Source organism: Rhipicephalus microplus, chromosome 6 (genome assembly GCF_043290135.1).
Source record: "Rhipicephalus microplus isolate Deutch F79 chromosome 6, USDA_Rmic, whole genome shotgun sequence".
NCBI classification, from domain to species: domain Eukaryota; kingdom Metazoa; phylum Arthropoda; class Arachnida; order Ixodida; family Ixodidae; genus Rhipicephalus; species Rhipicephalus microplus.
The window spans coordinates 90415476-90438803 of NC_134705.1; the positions used below are offsets into that span (position 1 = coordinate 90415476).

The 23328-nt window shown below is 47.3% G+C and overlaps 1 protein-coding gene across 1 annotated transcript in view; it reads left to right on the forward strand.

Moving 5' to 3' along the window:
* LOC119168545 (two pore potassium channel protein sup-9) overlaps positions 1 to 19779 on the forward strand; it is a 66121-nt gene extending 46342 nt beyond the window's left edge. Inside the window, exons 2-3 of the mRNA XM_037419942.2 lie at positions 10682 to 11357; positions 19495 to 19779. Of these exons, the coding sequence (XP_037275839.1) occupies positions 10682 to 11357; positions 19495 to 19597 (779 nt within the window). The 3' untranslated portion in view covers positions 19598 to 19779. The remainder of the gene's footprint in view (positions 1 to 10681; positions 11358 to 19494) is intronic.
* Positions 19780 to 23328: the final 3549 nt, after the last annotated feature.

Here is a 23328-nt window from a genome sequence, read left to right on the forward strand (position 1 = left end):
GGGTGAAGCTTGATTGATTTGTGGAGTTTAACGTCCCAAAACCACCATTTGATGATGAGGGACGCCGTAGTGGAGGGCTCCGGAAATTTTGACCACCTGGGGTGGAGTGGGTGAAGCCAACGCCGACTAAATTTCAAGGCCGAAAGGCTGCCGCAGTGACGTCACAGGGTGGGGGCCCAGTTACGCCACGAACGCGACGGAAAGCTCGTGTTTCGTTCACGTTTTAGGAGAACCAACGCATCCGCTCTCGCAGCTGCTGCGGCTAGATTGGGCCGAATAAAAAATGTGGAAAAAAAAGTTTTACTGAGCATGCGGCAGCCTGCCGACATCACTGCGGCAGCCTTTCGGCCTTTAAATTTAGTCGGCGTTGGTGAAGTGACAAAACGTTGGGAGTGGTGGAGAGGGTGAAGCGAGAAGGATGACACGCGGTGAGCGGTGACAGGCTAGGGAGAGAGTAACGTCAACGTGCGCGCACAATTGAGGCGTGACCTACTTAGTACCGCCTGAATAGACCTTTTTACTCAAGGCGTTCTGGGCGCTGCCATAGTCCTCTCTGGGCTGTTGTTAGCGCGCGTGACCCCCCGAGAAATGAACTGCCGTGGCTGTGACGTTGGCTTTCGCCCTCTCGTGCAACAGCCCAGAAAGGAGGAAATCCACCTCTCAGTAAAAAAGTTCATACCTGCGGCTAGGGGAGCATAGTGCGGACGGAGGGACAGTGTTACACAGGCTAGTCAAAAAGCTGTTTCACATGTAAAAAACCATTCCAGCAAGACCAGGATTTCGAGACATTAGAATAGCTGTATATGCTACCTCTACGTAGCATATACAGTAGAGTTACTGCATATTATTGCTTGACTTACTGTATGCAGTTACTAAAGTGACGGTGTAGGCTCCCGCAGATAGTATAAACAGTAACTCTAGGAGGCGTGTGCATGTAGTGCTCTCTCTCGCCCGCGTAAACGGTGGCCGGCCGTAAAGGAATGGTAAATAGGCGAGAAAAATCACATCCGACAAAGAAAGCTACCAAAAAGGATTCCAGATTTTCTTATAGAAAAAACCCCTTGCAACATTACGGTACAATTGCAGTGTTGCACTAAAAACCGCGTGGCGCCCCCAAGTACCCAAAGCTTTGCAATGCGGTCCCGTGTGTTTCAAATCGGTAGTGATTCACTGTCCCGGCAAGCCATAGCCTTTTCAAGAATTTTCAACGAGATAGTGCCATTTTGCTGAAACATTCCAATGGGTCTATGCGGTGTATAACCCGGAGTCCTTTTCAGTAACTAGCTTTTTTTGGTCAGATTTGATATTTTTCCCTCTTGGTTCTGATTAATTTATGGCAGAATGTCGTTCCTGCCGCCGAGAGATGGCGCCACGGACAGATGTCTCAAAATTTTGGGAATGGGTGGTGGCGCCGTCTTTCGGGGGAAGTAATGGCGTTCGGCCGTTAAATACATTAAAATAGGCCAAACAAATTATATACCCCGAACAAGGATTAGACTACGAGACACACCGGCTGAGTGCCAAACAGTCTGACCGTTCCCACGGGAAAAACGTGGGAAAACCTATGGTGGCCAAGCCGTATGACAACACCCCAACAGGTTTTCACTCTCCCTAGTTGAGGGCCCTCTCTTAATTAAAAAGGGGTGGGGTCAATATAATTTTTGGGGCGGAGTTTCCATCGATGAAACACGTATGATTGGACCCATGTAGAGGTCTTTTGTCCTTAAGGAAGACAGCGAGGGGACACGAGAGCGATTTAAGCGCAGGATTTTGCCCTGCTAGGCAGTCTAGTCGCTGACCAACATGGTTTAGAAACAAATCAACAAGTATCTCTTCTAGAAGTTTTTAGTGTGGCTCTGTATCGGCTGGCCACGTAAACTTAGCCGTTCGTCTAGTTGTGACGCAATATTAACGTCTGCAACGTAGACATCGGGACTTCGCCTCGAGTTAGCTCAACCTGCCCGAGGTCACCTGCAAGCACTAGCCTCCCGGAGCCACCAGCGTTGCAACACCACTGACATCGCAGCCGTGCCAGAACTCTCTTCGAGTTCTCGCATACGATCGTCGGGGACGCAACGCTGCCGGTCATCACTCGTATTCATTCACCTGTTTATATCTTCGAACTTTCTCCTCCGTAGTTCTATTGTTGTTAGTTTGTGTAGTTTGTAATAGTTCTCTCTCGTAAGCTGATTTATTGTTTTTATATGTATTTTTGTTGTATCAAGTGTTGATGTATTTTGTTAGTTGTATTGAAGTGTTGTACTAGATCCCGTGTGCTGCAATATCACTAGAGTAAAGTTTGTTTTGTTTTCTCACGTCTCTGATCTCTTCACTGTCTCTACTTGCGTACGGAACGAACTAACCTGCTGTCATTCCCGTCGCCGACTTCGCGCAGGCGACGCTAGAGTGGCAGCTTGTAACAAAACTGGCGTCCGCGACGAGGACGTTCCGTACAAGAGTAAGACAGTGAGGGGAGAACGAGAACCGTGCGGACACCGTGGTGACAGAGCCGCACAGTTTAAGCAGTTGCATCCTGCATATGATCGCGCTGTTTTTATAGTGGCATTATAGTGACAGTTGCAGTATGGAGTGTGTGGATTTTGATAAGTGGATCGCGCACGGTAAACAGTTAGGCCTCGAGGGCGCCGAACTGAGACAATGGGTTAAGGAGCAGCAGGAACAGGCGCAAGCGTTAGCTAGAGAAGAGCGGGCACTGGCCCGGGAAAAAAGGAGAGAGAGCGCAAAGAAAAGGAGAGAGAACGCGAAGAAAGGGAGAAAGAACGAGAAGCGGCAAGGGAAGCCGGAACGGGAAGTGCAGTTACTGCAATTAAAGATTCGCCTCAGTGAGAGTAGCAGTGTGAGCCGATCCAGCAGTCAGCACGGCAATGCCGGGGAGGAGTCGAGTTTGAGAATACACACAGGTAGACTACTCGTCACCTTTGACGAAGGAAGGGACGACTTAGATGCGTTTATACGCCGGTTTGAGAGCATCGCCAGAGGGCAAAAGTGGCCTGAAAGCCAATGGGCGACGGCGCTTTCGACATGTCTTACAGGAGAGGCGCTAAGTGTTTATGACAGGCTACCGCCTGTCATAAAGCTCAGGGTGGAGCTCAGGGTGGAGCTCAGGGTGGAAGCTCAGGGTGGAGCAAGCCTAGCGAAAACAAGGAAAGATGGTCCCATAACGGACGAAAAGGGGAAATACGAGAAAGGAGGCAACAGCCACGCACCACTACCACGGTGCTATATTTGCAATCGTGGGAATCACCCGCCGCACTTGTGTCGCAACAGACCTGCCGCTAATGTAGCCATCGTCTGCTTCAAGTGTGGGAAAAAAGGACATAGGGCAAACGACTGCCGGTCAGGAACAAATAACTCACTCCAGGCGTCCTGCCTCTACGCACCAAGGGAAACGCGTGAGTATCCCATATGCGACGGGTATATCGAGCTTAGGAATGGCGAAAAAGTCCCCGTCGTCAACGCCGTAAGGGTGACACCGCCGAAAAATCTGGCCGAGAACCTACCAGTGGCCACAGGGACCCTCCGAGGCACAGACATATCAGTGTTGCGGGATACGGGGTGCAACACAGTAATCGTGTGGAGGAAGTTGGTGACGGAAGACGATCTGACAGGTACAAGCAGACTCGTCTACTTGGTTGACGGAACAGCGAGGATGCTGCCCGAAGCACGGATTGAGGTTGACACCCCCTACTTTACTGGCAATCTTACAGCACTATGTCTGCAAGATCCACTGTATCACCTCATTCTGGGCAATCTCGATGGCGTAAGACCTCCTAATGATCCCAGAAAGGAGACTGAAAAACTTGTCTCGACAAATGAGTTAAGAGAAGAGCCTGTAGCAGCAGCTATCACCCGTTCCCAAGCACATGCACAGCCGGAAAAACTTGCCAAGCTTCGTACGCCTGGGACCACAGCGGGATTGCCGGGAGATAACTATGGCTGCGAGCAGAGGGGCAAACATGCCGAAACGAGAAGGGAAGCGTCGAGTATAAACAAGAACAGGGACTGCTGTACCTACAGTACACAGAGGCCAACGGACGGCTTGTACGCCAATTAGTCGTTCCGCACTGCCTCCGAGAAGCTGTGCTTAAAACAGCACACGATGGTGTAATGGCAGGACACTTGGGCACGCAGAAAACCAAAGACCGGATCTCGGAGGAGTTTTTTTGGCCAGGCATCACAGCTGACGTAAAAAGATTCGTCGCCTCATGTGACATTTGTCAGCGCACCGTACCAAAGAGCCGTGTACCACATGTTCTACTGGGGAGGGCACCCATAATCGACACCCCGTTCAAACGAGTGGCGATCGATATAGTGGGACCGATTCACCCGCCCTCAAAGCATGGGAACCGATACATTTTGACTTTGATGGATTATGCCACCCAGTATCCAGACGCAGTGGCGCTCCCGAGTATCGAAACTGAGCGAGTGGCCGAAGCCCTGGTGGAGATGTTCTCCCCATTTGGCGTCCCCCGCGAGGTACTGAGCGACCATGGCACGAACTTCACATCGGACCTGATGAAGGAAGTAGCGCGGCTCCTTTCCGTGCGCCAGCTCCACATCACCCCATATCACCCCATGGCGAATGGCTTGGTGGAAAAGATCAACGGCACCTCAAAATTAATGTTGAAGTGCATGTGCGCCGAAAAACCGAGAGATTGGAACCGCTACCTGGCTCCTCTCCTCTTTGCCTATAGGGAGGTTCCGCAGGCCAGTATGGGGTTTTCACCCTTCGAGATTCTCTACGGCCGCCATGTGAGGGGACCCTTGGCGATACTGAAGGAGCTGTGGACGAGCGCCGACTTGACTGAAGAAGCTAAGACGACGTACCAGCATGTCTTCGATCTTCGGAACCGTTTGGAGGAAACATGCCGCCTGGCACACGAGGAGTTCGAAAAGGCCGGAGCACGGTACACGAAGCTGTACAATCGAAAAGCGAAGGAGCGGAGTTTCAACCCCGGAGACAAGGTACTGATTTTACTTCCCACCGACACGAACAAGCTGCTGCTGCAATGGAAGGGCCCTTTTGAAGTCCGGGAAAAGAAAGGTGAAGCTGACTACGTCGCAGACACGGCTGGCGGCAGAAAAATCTTCCACGCCAACTTACTGAAAAGATACGAGGAGAGGGACAGCAGCCCACGAAGGCAAGCTCCACCCCACAGCTTATGCCAGCCGGAAGCTGCTTCCACGGGAGGCTTCCTATAGTACCATCGAACGCGAATGTCTAGCGTTGGAATGGGGAATTCAGAAATTCTCCATGTACTTATATGGAGTACATTTTTGTGTCCAGACAGACCACCAGCCTCTGAGTCATATCCAACAGGCAAAACAGCTGAACGCTCGAGTACTTCGATGGAGTTTACTACTCCAAGAGTACCAGTTCACCATTACGCATATTAAGGGTAGCGAAAACGTGGGAGCCTATTACTTGAGCCGAATATAGTTCTTGAGGTCTATGAGCATATTATTTTTTTATTCCTTTCGTCGTTTGTTTTCTGTTTGTATGTGCATATTTCATTGTATAAGAAGTGTATTTTGAGTTATTTTCTTTTTACTTGGTGCATTGGTTGTTTTTACACGTTGTAATGCACATTGAAGGATTTCACTAGAGTAGAGGAGCGCACCTGTTCCGTTTTGGTTCGTAGTATACATTCGTGCATAGTATTCTGTATTGATGGCTGCCGTACACGGCTATTTCTTTTTCTTGTTTGTATGGCGCATTAATATTGTGCGTGTAACTGAAGCTGGTACTCTAACAATTGTTTTTCCCCTTTGTTGTTACTTTGATGCACTCTGCCTATTTATGTTTTGTATGAGAGGGACAGTCCTCATGTCTCCCTTGTTGGTGGTGTTTTGTTCCTTGTTGCCGAAACATTCGCCTCCGTGTGAGCAAATGTTATGAATAACATTCTGAAAGTGGGGGGCAATGTCACGGACGGCCATTTTTGGTGACCCCGCGTCACGGCAATTAACGGGCGCCGTACTCTCCACTGACCGTGGGAACGGCGGGCGCATGAAAGAGAGCCGAAAAGTGCAGAATGGGGTGCTCTTCTTCGAAGACGTTTGATCCTTTTGTAACTGCGGCGGCGTCTGCAGGGTCGTGGAAGGCCGCGATGTACCCCGAACAAGGATTAGACTACGAGACGCACCGGCTGAGAGCCAAACAGTCTGATCGTTCCCACGGGAAAACCGTGGGAAAACCTCTGGTGACCAAGCCGTATGACAGCGCCCCAACAGGTTGTCACTCTCGCGAGTTGAGGACCCTCTCTTAATTAAAAAGGGGTGGGGTCAATATATTTTTGGGCGGAGTTTCCATCAATGAAAAGCGCACGATTAGACCCATCTAGAGGTCTCTTGTCCCCGAGGAAGAGAGCGATGGGACACGAGGGAGATTTAAGCGCAGGATTTTGCCCTGCTAGGCAGTCTAGTCGCTGACCAACATGGTTTAGAAACAGATCAGCAAGTATCTCTTCTAGAAGTTTTTAGTGTGGCTCTGTATCGGCTGGCCACCTAAACTTAGCCGTTCGTCTAGTTGTGACGCAATATTAACGTCTGCAACGTAGACATCGGGAATTTGCCTCGAGTTAGCTCAACCTGCCCGAGGTCACCTGCAAGCACTAGCCTCCCGGAGCCACCAGCGTTGCAACACCGCCGACATCGCAGTCGTGCCAGAACTCTCTTCGACTTCTCGCATCCGATCGTCGGGGACGCAACGCTGCCGGTCATCACACGTATGCCTTCACCTGTTTATATCTTCGAACTTTCTCCTCCGTAGTTCTATTGTTGTTATTTTGTGTAGTTTGTAATAGTTCTCTGTCGTAAGCTGATTTATTGTTTTTATATGTATTTTTTGTTTTATCAAGTGTTGATGTATTTTGTTAGTTGTATTGAAGTGTTTTACTAGATCCCGTGTGCTGCAATATTACTAGAGTAAAGTTTGTTTTGCTTTCTCACGTCTCTGATCTCTTGTTTGTCTCTACTTGCGTATGGAACGAACTTACCTGCTGTCATTCCCGTCACCGACTTCGCGCTGGCGACGCTTGAGTGGCAGCTTGTAACAACGGCACAATTCCAAATGCATGCATAAACATACATACATACATACATACATACATACATACATACATACATACATACATACATACATACATACATACATACATACATACATACATACATACATACATACATACATACATACATACATACATACATACATACATACATACATACATACATACATACATACATACATACATACATACATACATACATACATACATACATACATGGGTATGTATGAACACGTGCACGCAAACGTGGGTACAAGAACACAGTTACGCTTTCAATTGTCCTGTTAAATTTGAACGCTACGGTTCAAAACAAAGACAGTAGGCTCGGATCATAATGATGCATTCAAGCGTTGATTTGCAGAAACGTTGGCGCAAATGGTGCAGCGCATCTGCTTTTAGCTTGCGCGCGCGTGCTGCCAACTGTGTTATACGTGCGAATAAGTTCTCAGCGCGAGGCCATCCGAAACGCTGTTCCCGCTATGATGAAGTCCTCATCACCATCCACGGAAAAGGAAATGCAGATTGTTTTTTTTTCCCTCCGGAGGAAAACGGAATTGTGTGCGTTGAATACTAACCCCCGAATGCAGAGATGTTACTTGGCTCGCGACTTCAACTTAACTTGAGCAAGTCGGCGCGAAGCAAGAAGCGGACTTCAAAACGCCCAAGTCAGCCTTCGCGTTTCATAGATGCTCAGGCTGTCTTGCTTGGTCAAGTCAAGAACGAGCTTGAAAGCAGAAAACACGCTGCTTGCCTGCTAACGAGGGTATTAATGAAGTTGTTCGCGTAAGGCATGCATTACACCAAAAAAAGACCATACGTTTTAAAATAACTATAAAAACGAAGGGCCACAAGCATATTCTTGCCATTTTACGGCTAACGAGCGGCACGTCGTGCCTGCCACCACAGCGATGCGCAGTGTTGCTTCTGTAAAGCGTTCGTTGTCCGCTGGTTTTAGTGGCCACCCAAATGCGGTGCGTTTTTCCATGGTTGCTTGTTTGGAGGCGAAACAAGCATCGCGTTGGGTTCTTTCGTCGTTTTTTTTTTCCTCAATTGAACGCCATGGCATGTATTTGTGCTGACCTGGCTTACGAGGTGACGCGATTTTCACGGTATTTGCCTTTCTGTTCGCCTGTGTGCATGCCTGTAATAGGCTAGGTCGCAGTTATGAAAAAAAAAAACAAGTTCTGGGAACAAATGTGATTCATATCCTTTTGTTGAGCTTGGTAAACAAGAGAAAAAGCGGGGGTCAGGACATTGCCCTCAGCAGAATTCTGTCTCGCGGGGTGCAGCAATGTATCGCTGCATGATGGTGACGCGGATTAAAAAACCCGTGATAGGGCCACCTATTTTTTTTGTGTGTGTGTAACTTTACGTAGTGTTGTGCTACAAGCGATGCCTTTCTGAGCGAGAAACAGCGCCCTAGACGGGACGAAAGGATAGACGAGGCACACGGACACAGCACCGAGTCAATTTTTTTTTTTTTTTACCGAAAGAGACGGAAAGTGTCGTCGTGTTATAGAAAAACAGAAATAGCCTTTGCGGTTACGGAACACTTCGGCGTTGTCGACACCGGGGCTATTAATACGCACGTGTGTGTAGTCGACACAACCTGTCACGCAAGGGAACTCAGCCACTTCATAACAGTCCGCCGGCTGCGGAAAGCGCACCAGCATCGCGTACAGGTGCTTTGCGATGAGTAGCGTAACTTTTCCGACTGCACGGCACACTGTCGACTACGGAATGCGGACGAAATTTCCGGTGACTGGTTGGAATGTGCCAGCGCTGTAAAACCTGAGAGTCATCAGTAGCTGTAACACTGGACGCACGGGCTGTCTTCGGTTGTCCCCACTTTCACGGAGCGGCAACATAACGAGCAGCTGCCCCACGGCGTTCTTCATGAATCTGTACCTATCGTGGAATTGTTGCTCGCCGTACAACTCCATCGGGTTTCCTTGGTCACGTAAAGCGGTTCCAAGAATCTTCGGCAGGCAGTGCGCCTCAAAAAATGCTTCGCTTATGGCGAGGCAAGCAAACTCAAAAGCGGCCACCTTTCACGCGACGTCCATTCGAGAGGTGGCCATGTTGGAATAACGCGTCAAGTCGCTTTCAAGCAAGCCCCGCAGCTGACTTGAAACTTGTCCTGACTTCGACCGAGCCAAGTCGCCTTCAAGTCATCCGCAAGTTCGAGAACGATTTATGGCGACCGGCAAGACGGTCTTGAGTCAAGAACGAGTCAAGTACGAGTCAAGTAACATCTCTGCATTCGGGGGTAAGAGGGAGAGGAATATTGAGTGAGAGTGCGTGGCTTAGGAAGAGCGAGGTCTGAGAGCAAGTGTGGAAACGAGTAAATGGAAGCGTGTCTGAAGAGCGAGAGAGTGAGATAGTGTGTGTCAGAGAACAGTGGGATAGTTTGTGTACAAAAGTTTACATGTGTTGGCAAGAGGGAGAGAGGCCTATTGTGGGTTTGTGTGAGAGGGTGAAGGGAGAGAGTATGATGGTGAATACGCATGAAAAGATTGGGATACTGCGTGAGTTAGAGTGTCTGTCTAAAAGCTAGCGAGACTGGTCGCGTGAGAGGGTGATTAGGAGAGCGCAGCTAAGAGGGTGAGAGATGCAGAACTAGAGCATGTGTAGGAGACTGTGCGTTCCAGGTATACACGAATTGCAAAATATCGGTAGGAGGCGGGAAGTGCATACGATGTTTTTTTTTTCGGGTGTTCCCTTTTCTTTTATTCCACGCTTTCGCGAAACACTATATGTACATGCACTCTATTCTGTTTTCGACCTGAATCGGGGCACGAGCATGAATAATACATTCGCTCCAATGTGAGTCGTCGCTAGACGAGGTGATAACGGCTTTCGTTCCTTGAAGAAGCGTCCTTCCGGGTGATCGAGCAGCGCACACGTTTCCCGTTCAACCGACGCGGGAAGTGCTGCAAGCGTTCATAATGACGCACGAAATGGAAGAGAATCATAGTGTTGCTTGAAGACTGCTTCTGTTCATATATACTTATCATCGGTGTTAAGTTAAAGTGATGCTTGGCAATGATTACGCCTTTATGGCAAAACACACAGATGTACAAATATCATACTCCGCTGGTGCGCGAGAAACTGATTGACACAGTAGAGTGCCTGCGAAAAACGACTTCTCCTGCTTCTTCTTATAGCAAAGGCTTCACACCTGCAATCGGAAGAGGTTTGGCAAGCTCTGTGTATGTATCATCTGCTTTATTTATCGGAAACTCCCGCGCATAGGCTTGTAGCTTCCTGTTATTTAATTTTCAAAGTGTTCCGGCCTTACCATTTTTTGCTCTTCATATTCACCTCTATAGGACATGGTGAATGATAAACAGCAAAGAAGGGGGGGGGGGGGGAAACGGGAACAATAGACATGGCGTAGGAGGCGCTTTAACGTCTTTTGTTTGCTGTGTCCACGTCGTTTAGGACGCTCTGTTTGTCCCCATGCAACTTTACCACGTATAGCCCAAGTTCCTTCACTTAAATCCTTGGAACTCTCAGTCGATAGCATCATGAAAGAATCAATCAAGCGAATCAAATCAAATCCCTTGCTCTTCCCCGCACTGCCGCAGGGTACGGTCACTCGACCCCAGCCACGTGGGGCGGGAAGACGTTCTGCATGTTCTACGCCTTGGTCGGCATCCCTCTGGGGCTCGTCATGTTCCAGAGCATCGGTGAGCGGCTCAACACGTTCGTCGGTTACCTGCTCAAGCACGGCAAGCGCTGCCTACGCATGCGCAACACGGACGTATCGGAGACCAACCTCGTGTGCCTGGTGTCGGTGCTGAGCACTGTGGTGATGACCACGGGCGCGGCCGCCTTCTCGGCGTACGAAGGGTGGGACTACTTCGACTCCTTCTACTACTGCTTCATCACGCTCACCACCATCGGCTTCGGCGACTACGTGGCGCTCCAGAAAGAGGGCGCGCTCAAGCAGAAGCCCGAGTACGTGGCCTTCAGCCTGGTGTTCATCCTGTTCGGCCTCTCTGTGGTGTCTGCCGCCATGAACTTGCTCGTGCTGCGCTTCCTCACCATGAACACCGAGGACGAGCGGCGGGACGAGGCGGAGGCCCAGTGCGCGGCCCAGGAGGCCGTGCGTCTCGAGGGCGACGTTATCACGGCCGACGGAAGCGTCGTGTCCGGCCACGGCGGAGGGGACCACTCGGACACGGACGATGTGACGTCGGTGTGCTCGTGCACGTGCTATGCTCGTGGGTCGTCCAGGCCGCCCCAGTCGCAGCAGCCGAGGTGAGCACTTTTATCTATCTATCTATCTATCTATCTATCTATCTATCTATCTATCTATCTATCTATCTATCTATCTATCTATCTATCTATCTATCTATCTATCTGTCTGTCTGTCTGTCTGTCTGTCTGTCTGTCTGTCTGTCTGTCTGTCTGTCTGTCTGTCTGTCTGCTTATCTGTCTGTCTATCTATCTATCTATCTATCTATCTATCTATCTATCTATCTATCTATCTATCTATCTATCTATCTATCTATCTATCTATCTATCTATCTATCTATCTATCTATCTATCTATCTATCTCAACAAAGACGATACTTTATGTACGTGCTGTATACTCGCGTTCGGATAAACATCGTTACAACGGGACATTGAGAGAAGGGACAGGACCAAGCACTAACAGAGGAGAATTATTTCGCCCTATTTAATATGCACTCTCGTAAAAACGAAGAGAACGATAAGATGATAGCTCTCTACTAACACGTGTACGAATATTGCATTCGATGGTCTACGTAATCATCTTCTAGGTCTACGAAAGCCATTCTAACAGCCGAATCAATGCGCGCGTGAATCACGTGGGCTTCATACATTTCCCTGGTGCACTCGTTCTTGTATCTCTCTAGAACGTTTGTTTCGTCGAATCATACGCTGCCGGCTGGAAACCTTACTGTTATATCAACTCTTGAAAAGTGGTGTAGGTAAATGTATTATGCAGGCAAGTACATTTGTGCCAGTAGATGCCTTGCCAAAAACATTGGTCCTCTTGGGAAATAGCTGTTACACCACAAGAATTTAGTCCTTGCAGGACCATATGTAACACTTTACCATTGTTTCTCAGGGGTGTAGTGATTGTTTTTGCTGATGAACGACTGCGGACAGGAGCAATTCGTGTATACATAACCTTACAGTTAATAAAATGTCAAACTAAAACGTCCCTTTTGAAAGGTATATTTACTCTCGTTATTCTCTGCACTTCCCTTGAAGTGTATATAGTACGGCAGGAAACCGGGGAACCTTTGCAAAAAGCGAGCTTAACGTCTTGCGAGCGTAACTTGACAAGTTTGAAATCTGCAAAAAAAGATTTCTATGGCAGATGGTGTACCCCTGGACGAATATAAGACATAATGTAACTGCCGACGCTAACAGCATTTGCTCCAATGAGCAGCACATTTTGGCTTAATGTGCGGGCAAGTGTCCGGTCACTGCAGTGTGATAACTTTGAGGAGTCGTTTTTTATACTGAGGGCAATTCGTGTGTGTTACCATTGATCACGTGACAACATTCATGCTGCGCGGACAGTTACATTTCAGGCATTGGGTATTTGATATAAAAATTAGGAATTTCGAAGATCATTCGTGTGTTATTTTTTCTTATTTTTACTAAATCATTTATTCATTCATTTATTTAGACAAAAAGAAAATTGCGTAAGTTTAAGGGCCCAAAGGAATAAAACTCTTCCTGACTACTCCCCCTTGCACTTCCTAGCATTCAGTGGAACAAAAATTATGGATATCTTTTTTTTTTTTCTTCTTTCATGGACACAAAAGCCCGAACAAAAACGTAAAAAACATATCTGAAACATTTTCACGCAACAATGAGCAACCATTTTCTTATCGCAAGATAAGAAAAAGTATGTATAGACTGCAAAACCAGAAAAATATTAAATCCAAAATGTATATACGATACAAAAAGACGCATTAAAAAAAATTAGGGACTTTTACATAAGTATACAAGAGTGTAAAAAAGCACCAAAAGAATGATCTATAATAGATAATATAATTATGACACACTACAAGAGAGGGGTTAATTACTGCTTCAAACTATAACGTAAAAAAGCGATAACTGGAGCCATACCTGTGCACCAACCTCTCTTTTAACACATTTAATTAGAAATGAACAAATGTATTGACGCAAGATACATTTAAAGTTCGCGCGCCAGCCGTTTGCTAAGCCTTCAGCGTGTCCTGTGGTGTGCGTGCGAAACAGAGCAAACGAAGCGCTAGTGGGCACTGCCAAGGAAGCGCCGTAGCAGACGACATGGGCGTCTCCCCTCTCTCGCGTGTTCTCCAGCATACGGTTGTCAAATACGCTGCCAGGATCGACATAGATAACTCAAGCACGTGCGAGCTGCGTGGTATAAGAGAAGAAAGATGAGGTGCCGAATGTGGAAGAAGCGAAGGTGTTCTGTACAAAGACATTTTTCGCTAATTTATTTGTTTGTAGGGCACATGTTCAGCCATTTTAAGGCGATAGTGTTAAAAAGCTCGTTTCGCAGAAATTCAGGCGTCGGCGTCGTTGGTTGTGAGCGAAAAATCATCATCTTATGTGTGACTGAATAAAACCGAGGACGATGCAAATAAAATATACGATATAAAATTCTGGACCACAGTGATTGGTTGATATGCGGGTTGAACGTCCCAAAACCACCATATTATTATGAGAGACGCCATAGTGGAGGGCTCCGGAAACTTCGACCACCTGGGGTTCTTTAACGTGCGCCCAAATTTGAGCACACCGGATCAGCGTGGGGACCGAACCAGGGTTGTTTAGTTCCAATTTTGGGATCAGACCCGGATCATTCGCGTGGCAAGCGCATGTCCTACCATACGGCCATGCATCTGCTCGTGAAAACAGTGAAAAAAACTTCCTCTGCTTAGAAATGCAGTGAAAGTAACTTTCATGCTTTGCAAGCACACGCGTCCTGTATACATTCATCAGAATGCAACATAAAATATAGCAGTAATAATGCATGGCACAACCGTCCATTGCAATCGGGCGTCAGAATATGCGTTTATCGTAATGCCTCCGTCGTTGAAAGCCGGTACCCCACTATGAGAGACACACACACTAGTGCGCCTAACCCCTTACGGCCACGTAGTGGGTTAATAACAAATTTGAAAAGGTTCCATGCACCGAGTGCTGGAAGTACAGGATTTCGCTATTGCGTTCAACTCCTGAAGGCGAAGCTTTAGGGTACCCTGATTTGTTAGCTATTCTATTGAATTCTTTATCAGAACAAACTTTATTAGACTTTAATAGATTAGCTTAAATAGGCAATCTTCTGCCCCCAAAACAAACAAGTTTGCAGAAATTGTCTATGTGCAGGCACACCTTGCGTATTTAAGTCCATTTCTTCACGCTGGTTGTGCAATACTATTCAAGCAGCGTGGGGTGAATGTTAGTGAATCTACAAACAGGTGAGGTGAATGAAAAATACAAATCTAACACGCTGAACATGTTGTATTTGTATTGATTAAGTAGAAAGCGGCAGAGGAGATGTGCAAAAAAATTGTTTCTGAAACGGCTACAAAACCACACTCGAGTAGACCATACAAATTAAAAAAACACGAGTGAAATCCTAAGCACAAGTCAAAACATCCTTATACAATGGCTTTATGTTGGAAGCCATGTGGAAGTCGACAACCCAAAGACTATGAAGAAAACTCGTGAAGCTTATTGTAGTGTTGTCCTTGAAACGCCTCAGGGTTGCGTATGTCCGTCACTTTGTCTGTTAATTTACACCCAAGGCTACCACACGTGTTTTGCTAATAGTGAGAAATCAGACAGCGTCCTATCTCAGTTAAGCCTTGTACTCTAGCTTCGATATATAGTTACTAAACCTCCAGCTTCGTGGTTCTTCAAGCGTGTCTCCTAGCAGTAGGCACAGCTGTACGGCTTGGCCGGCCAAACAGAAAAAGAAATGACAACGCCACGTGGCTATGCCAGCAGCGTACGCGTTTGGTTTGATACACCAGGGAGCAGAGCCGCTTTGGCGTTTAGAAGACTTCAGTGCCGTCTGCGACAGTACGATAAGCGGTTGGTGGGCCTTTCGGGGGGGGGGGGGGGGGCTGTGTTTGCCCTTGCCAATTAAGCTTCTCTTTTTTATTATTTCTTAATTTCTTTTTTTCTTCTCTTTATTTCTTTCTTTCTGTCAGTCGTCGAGTGTTTGTGGTTAGTAGTGTCTTGCTGTTATCTCTTCGTCACCTCCTCCCTCTCCTGTCTGTAGCATTGTGGCTGTTCGCACAAGAACATATGTTTAGCGAAATTTCCATAAAAATGCACAAAATGCTCACAGTCTTACGTACACTCACACAACATATATATATATATATATATATATATATATATATATTGCGCCCACAGGTGCACATCACTCCATGCATATGGCAGACAGAGCCTTGGTGGTTGTGGTTGTAAGGGAGAGGAAAAAGGCACCTAATTTCTGTCTGCCTCAAGGGCGACATGGCGCAGTGCCTTATAGGGGTGGGGGAAGGAGGGATAAAAAGAATACAAGGAAATAGATGAAGAAATAGAGAGGCAAGCGACGGAAAATACAAAGAGATAGGAAAGTGGGGATCCGGTAGAAGCAGTCCAAGGGCGGGGCACCACAATGCGAGAGCTGCACGGCGGCAGGAGACCGCGGAGGGTGAACCAGTCGGCGGGAGCTACATCGCGAGAGCACGACCGTCCAGCTTGAAATCCTTCGAGCGAATGAATTGCTTACTGCAGTGCTTACTACACAGGACGGGTGGGGCGCGGTGGGAGTGACCTCCCTTTCTAGTGAGCTAAGAGAGGGGCACAAAGTCAGCCCTATATAGTGAGAGAATAGGAAGGGGACCGCTGCGACTCTCGTGTAAATTGAACCCCATACATTCACAAAATAGGAAGGAGGGCACTGCAACGAACGTTCTAACCCACCCCCTTTCCTCCCGCTGTGGGGGAACCCTCGCATGCCAACGCGACAGCGTACTACAGTGCAGTTTATAAACGCCTGTTGATAAGGGCAGAGCATTGCGTTGCTTAGCCAAGCACCTTGTGGGACAAGAAGAAAATAATGGTATGTGCTGCTCAAGCGGCTGACGTAACAGAACAAATTTACGGAGCCACAAGTGACTGCGTCTCCACGTCTGACGTTCGGTCTTGTGTTTTATTTGGCGCTGCGTTTTTCACCGCATGTGTGATTAGCACCACGATTATGCCGATTTAGGCCTTGAGGCAGCTCTTTTCAAGCCACTGGTGGGCAGCATTGGTTCATTGTGAGATTACATGGAGCGTTCTGATGGGGCCTGCTGGTGCTGAGTTACCAGCGTAGTTACCAGCGTAGTGGTGCTGAGTTACCAGCGTAGTTACCAGCGTAGTGCGGGTGGTTGATCTCCCAGTTAGGCTCTGTGTAAGTGCCCAATCCCATTTGTATATGCTTTATAAATAGTTACTGCTGATTACCGTACGGTGAGCCGTTGTTTGTAACAGGTTGGGTCGGGCATATCGCCTACTTTGTGCATGCTACTTGGTGGACTTGCCTGCATGATTCGTTAAAGTTGGGCCAAAAGTTGGCGAATTCTGACACAGAGTGAGGGGGAAAGGTTTTTTTTTTTTCAATTGCGAAATGAGGAAGTTCAGAGACACACAATAGTCTGGTTCCCCGCTCACATGGGACAGGTCGAGGGCGCTACGTCCAAACTCAACGAGTCGGCCTACAGAGCTGCGCGAGGAATTGTCGACAGCGGCTGAACGGCGAAGCGATGAGGTTCTGGACAACAAAGATCCTCGAACGACGGACAACGAATTTACTAAGAACTTTCATCTTAGGAGACAAAAGTATCCGCCACTGCACAGTAAACTGAACAGGCCTCACGCATTGCCGCTCGGACTCTTGTAGTTCGGGGAATATTTCAGTCCCGCACTCCTCCTCTAAATTTATTTAGAAATCGAGACGTCAAGCAGGTGCGCGCTTTGCTCAGACTTTGCCAGCTTAGATCACATGCTTTGGCGGTTCCCTTGTCTGTAGGTTGAAGACGTTAAATCGTCCAAGTGGGAGGTTGCGCTATGCAGTTCGGATTCAATGACACAGCTATGAGCATCCCAACGGGCTTTCGACGTGGCGAAGAGGCTAGACCTATCTGTGTCGATATGGGAACGGTGCACTACTTGCTATTTCACGCCCCTACCGACCTAAATAAAGCTTTTCCACACCATTATTGCGGGAACCTTATCTTGGATCCTCAGTACCTTTCATGGCAATTGTATGTGTATGGCCAGTTATATTGGGCATTTATGATGACCTCAACGCGTATCTATCTATCTATCTATCTATCTATCTATCTATCTATCTATCTATCTATCTATCTATCTATCTATCTATCTATCTATCTATCTATCTATCTATCTATATATCTATCTATCTATCTATCTATCTGTCTATCTATCTATCTATCTATCTGTCTATCTATCTATCTATCTATCTATTTATCTATCTAGATAGTATCTATCTATCTATCTATCTATCTATCTATCTCTCTGTCTGTCTGTCTGTCTGTCTGTCTGTCTGTCTGTCTGTCTGTCTGTCTGTCTGTCTGTCTGTCTGTCTGTCTGTTTGTGCGATCCGGCAATGCACCGTGAAACTAACCGAAGAGATTTCATACGCCTAATGCACGTGCAGAATGCCTCGAGTAACGTTGAATACCGATTTCCCATATTCTGTGCAAGTTCGTGTAATCTATTTCTTTTAAGGCGAAAGCCCTAAATATGTAGTTTGTCGGCCTCTTGAGCAATGCATGGCGAACAAATAAAGTGGTGCAAAAGTCCACGTGACCTAAATAACTAATGACGCGATGCAAGAGGAATTACGTGGCGGAATGATGACGCCACAAATCGAAAAATGTCTAGAAGTTGCACTACTGTGAAACCTCAGGAGGCACGTAGGGCGGGCGCCCAGTGGTTCCCGTTCGCATAATTCCCATTGTTCTGTTCACCAAAGTGTCGATGACGTCAATGTTTGAGATAAGCGTTTAGGATTTTCCGGGCACGATTAGAATCTCTTTAGGGAGATGCATGTACTCGGTGTGCGACATGTACACTACTATTTGCTGCGGTTTATCGACTTCGTGCTTGCTATGACAGTCGAGGTACGTGTCGTCCGCAGTGAGGTACGTCAGGCTATTTCCCTTATCAGTTGTAACGACGCATCAAAGCGTGGAGGCAAGAGCATCCGCTCGCTCGGTGAGGTGGTGGCGCCCTCTTTCGCTCGGCCTCCGAGTTGCCCACAGTTTTAGAAATATTTTGGTCGTTTTAGTCAATAATTGCGATCACTTCTTAGTTATTTCGGCTAACGGTAATATTTTAGATCAGCTTCGTTCATTTTTAGGCTGGTTTTGAGCATTGCTAGACTTTTCGTGGCCTGTATGGAGCATTTTATTGTGAGTGTGACCACGCCTCATGAGATGCATGGATGGGCGAAGAGGCGGGCCCCTAAAGTTTTCTTCAATCCGAAATCGTGACGTCATCGTAACATCATCATGTTAGTATCGTTGCTTGGTCACGTGTGGGCTATTTTCGGGGGCCCTGCAACACCAAGTGAATGCAGAAAGCTTCTCGGGATGGGGGCAGAAACAAGGCAGTCAAATGAGAACGTGAATGTAATTTAATACGTGCCTCTCACAACGCGGTTCCTAGTGTCTTGGGCGTAGTACGGTCCACGATTGTATCACCTAATATTTTACCAAATGTGCAAGAGGCTTTTGCATTCGTGTGTTACGGAGTGTACATTAAATTTTGCCCATGAGGCGTAGCGTCTCCTGTGTGACTGTTCGGTCTATAGTGTTCAGAGACAGTCACTAGCGTTCATTATAGCGCGCCTTGACAATAAACAAATGTCTTTTTCACATATATTTTCTCATGTCATCGACAGAGGACATCGCAGCTGAAGACGACCAAGAAACTATTGTGGTTTTTGAGAAAAACTAACTTGGGCAAGCTGCTATGACCAGGATGCAGAGTAACCTGCCCCTGCGACTGACTGCGTGTTTATGCGTGTACTGTGGGACGGGCTATCTTTATTTCTGCTTCCTGTCCCTCTTTCAACCTCTCCCATCTCTTTCCCACCTGTCGGGTAGCTAACCTTTTATCCTGGAGTGGTTAACATCCGCCTATTTTCTTCTCTACCACTTATTTTCTTTCTTTCTGTCGATCTTTCTGTATTTGTTCCGCAATGCCATTGATGTACATAGTTACCTGCCGTTGGTGTATCGCGTTGTTCCCCCCTTTCCGGCACCTCAGACCACACAAACGCAACAGAGTACAAAGTGAGAAAGAGGTGGTTTGATTAATGGCTGTCTTCTTTTTATCTTTCTTTCTTGTACAGGTACTCGCTGCGCTATTCCCCGTCGCCAGTGGAGTCGTCGCTGGCCCATGATGACGTGTTGCTACCAATGGACGCGCTCATGATGAAACGGGCTTCAGTCTGAGCGTATATTTTGGTGGTCCATCGGCGTGGAAAAGAATAGCGGGCCTTTAGACGATTCTCGGAACATTGCTTGCTGCAATCCGCCACTGAGATAGCCACGTGCTCCTTTTTTGTCTGTCTTTTTCTCTCTATTCTTTTTCCAAGTATTCTCTTTCTATCTCTTTACTTCCGAATCGCTCCCACGTGCCCGAACGCGCCGCTTCGTCACCGTCGTAAATCACGCGATCAAACCAGGAACGCCGCTGGCCTGGATGAATTGTCCTTCACGCTTCAGGTTAGCCCCATCGATCTGTCAAAGAAGAACGAAAGGCTCCGACGTACCAGAAGTAGTATTGTTGTTGCTGCGAGAGCTTTCCCGCTCAGCAACGTCGGGTCATAGAATATTGGAAGTGAAGCATGCGTGCTCCATGATAATTAGACTATCTCTCACTAAGCGCATTCGTGTTTCAAAGTTGATAAAAAAAGTGAAAAGAAATCAACCAATTAATTGTGCAACTTCGCGGATTCTCGTCGCCATTCCTGTAAAAAGCTACTTTCCGAAGCCTACGAAAGAACACACAAGTATTGAATGCACTCATAGTAACATAATTAGCGTGCGGGCTCGTACAGGAATAAGGACATGTGCAATGTTCTGCGGGACTGTCTCATAGAACAAACTTACTTCAAATTTTCGACGGCAGCTCAGTTTTCTGATTAGCTGGATTACTCCTAAAGTTCGCGCTTGCATGATGAATCGTAGTTTCATTATCGCCAATTATCGATACACTAATGGTCGACTCGCTTTATGGTACATCGTTCAGTTGTCATTAGTCCATTTTAATCTTATACATGCTAACGTACTTAGCAAAAGAAAAAAAAAGCCATATGGTCTTGTTAGAGCTACGGTATAGACATTCGACAAGCAGTGCCTGTAGACATATATAAATACAATTTAAAACAAGTCCGTATGTTTCCAACTGGTTCCCATCAGCAGTCCTTATGACCAAGCGACTAGAACGTCTTTCGGGTCACTTTTAAAGTAAGGCGTCTGGTGCACTATGCGCGCGTTCACCTCTTTAATACTTTGCGCATCTAGACAAGGGCTTTCCATTTCATTCATTGATCGTGTCGCTGACTGCGCATACGTGCTACGGGTGCGTGGAAGCCATTCTATCGCCAGTACAAAGGAACAATGCTCGGGGTTTTACAAAGTGCTACATATGGATATATAGTCGTGAGGTGAACTTCTCATCATCAGGGTATTACTATGACGGTGTCGTTCTTCGTGCTCAAGGAAGCAGCAGAGACACATTTGTGCCCTGGCAACTTTCGTCGCTCGACGCTGCCGTCTAGCCTAGGGCGAACAGTTCGGTGGACGCAACGAACTGTGTGACGTCGGACGCTTCCTTTCGTCTAAAACCCTAATGGTGCGTGTGTTTTCCTGTTTTGTTTTTCCCCAACGCTTTATCTGCGATGATTGAATGGAGAAGAGGAGGAACACTCGAAAGCATGAAATATGTCCTCGGAGATGCGTGGATTGTGTGCGTGTGTGTGTGTGCGTCCCCGAGGCCTGTACGTTACGTCACAAGCCGGTGGCACTGTGTTCGCTTAGAACTCTTACCGTCTGCTCAGAAGAATCGTAGCCAATGGTCAAGCACCGAGATGAACAGCTGGTGTGAGGGTGACGCCCACAGCTGGACGCCAGATGCCCATTTCGTGGTACTGGTGCGTGGTCTAACTCCGTTTGCCTCATGAACGGGTCTTCCAAACTACTAAACAATAATGGTCTCGTGATTTGTCGGTTTACGATTGCTGCATAGGCTGAGAAGTAACTATGTCGTAATGGAACAGGAGCGCCACCACTTGAGACGAAACCAGAATTGGATGCCGTCGCTCTCGTAGGCCATATATACCGTAACGCTCATCGGCGCCATTTTGCGGTGGTGTCTCCCCCGGAAAACTCTTACTGCGGAGCGTTACCGCGTAGCCTCCGAGATTGGGGGGGGGGGGGGGGCGCCGGGATAATCCCATAGGCTTTGCTCACCAAGAAGTGGTGCGTGACGTGACCGGGAGTGGCGCTGGCTGCCGAGGAAAGAGTTCAGAGTCAAGACTCGTTGCTACAAGCACACGTGGTCGATGCTGATATAGACCATTCCCCGTATCCTTCATATCCCTGGCTGTCTAACACTCTCCGACACGCTCTCCCAAATCAACGACGATTGGCTGAAGAGCAGGATCTCGGCCTCTCGACGAGCCGTCCAAAAGCACAATTCTAGGAAATCCCTATAGTAACCTCACGTCTGTAGGATGCAAAACTCTAAGCAACATCAATGGGCCTCATCCACACACCGGCAGCGGCTCTAGTGGTGTACAGTATATTAAGATTATTACTTAACCGACTGTACAACGTGCTCCTGCCCACAAGATTGTAGCGCTAATTTTTCCTTGTTGGGCTTTCAAGCAGATTAACTTAAGTCTACTTGTTGAATGCGGGGGTGTCGGGGCAGCATTTACATAGGAGGGTCAAAAGTGATCGCGTCACTTCTTAACACTGGATATTTGTCACTTTGTTTTTCTTTTATGGAAAGTGAATTTGTTGAACCCTTGAGTATATAGATTCAGTCGGTAAGTTAGGTAGGAAACAATACGATGGACGAACATGATATCCTCCACTTCTTTCTGATGACAAATGAGTCGGCGTGCATTGACGCTCGTAAAACGTTGCAGTGACGATGATCTTGGCACCAAATTGAAACATCATAGATGATGAGTTGCTAGATTGCTTATTTACTTTTAAAGTTTCGCTGTTATAGTGAGGCAGATAAACAACTGGAGTACTTTCACGTGCTCTCTTGCATTTTATATTAGGGCTGGGAGAGTTATCAAAGTTGTATCTCCCACGGTGGCACTCCGGTTACGGTGCGCAGCTGCCGGCTAATCCTGGATCGGGGCGGTCGCATTTGGGTGGAGAAAAAATGCAAGACTTCCTGTACCATGCAGTGTCAATGCACGTTAAATCTCGAAACATCCAAAATACTCCACTACCAGATCTTGGTTGTAGCTCGTGAAACCCCAAATTATTGTTATTTTTGTTTTATATATTACTTTGTGACCTCATTCTGGTCAAGATGCCAAGCTTCTGGAAAATCGCCTATAGTATAACACATTTACGCTTATTGCTTTGCTGTCCCTTTGATTTGTGGAAACTTCCCTGATTACTGTCCCTTTTCTCAGGCGTATTGCATTTCGTAGAATAATAACTGATGAAGAATTTGTGAGAAGACAGACCGGGACAGCCTATATTAAAGTGTACATTAAACAAAGGTAAGCGACTTGGGGAGGACATTCAATGTGTTGGACAGCGAGCGGTTGGTATATAAAGCACCGGAATGGCTATCAAAAGGCGGGAGGCGCAGGTGACGATGGCGACGAGCAAGATCGAGCGTTGAAACGTGGTAACCTAACAGTTCTTATTACAGATCCACAGGCCAACAACGTTATCTCAGAGCCAAGAGCTCGTGCGTTGCGCGTGAGTGGCCAACTGTCACAGATCCTAACTGACAGGGAGCGATAAGAGAAAGGTACAGTCAAGATACGTTATGAACCGTCACCGCAACGTTTTTTTGAGATTACGGTATTATGTTGCGGATAGTTCGACACGTGAGTGTCCTGTGCAGAAAGCAACTCGGACCAAACCGATTAGATTTTGTTGTACCGCTTAGGCATATGAACCAGTAGACGACCAGCCGCCTT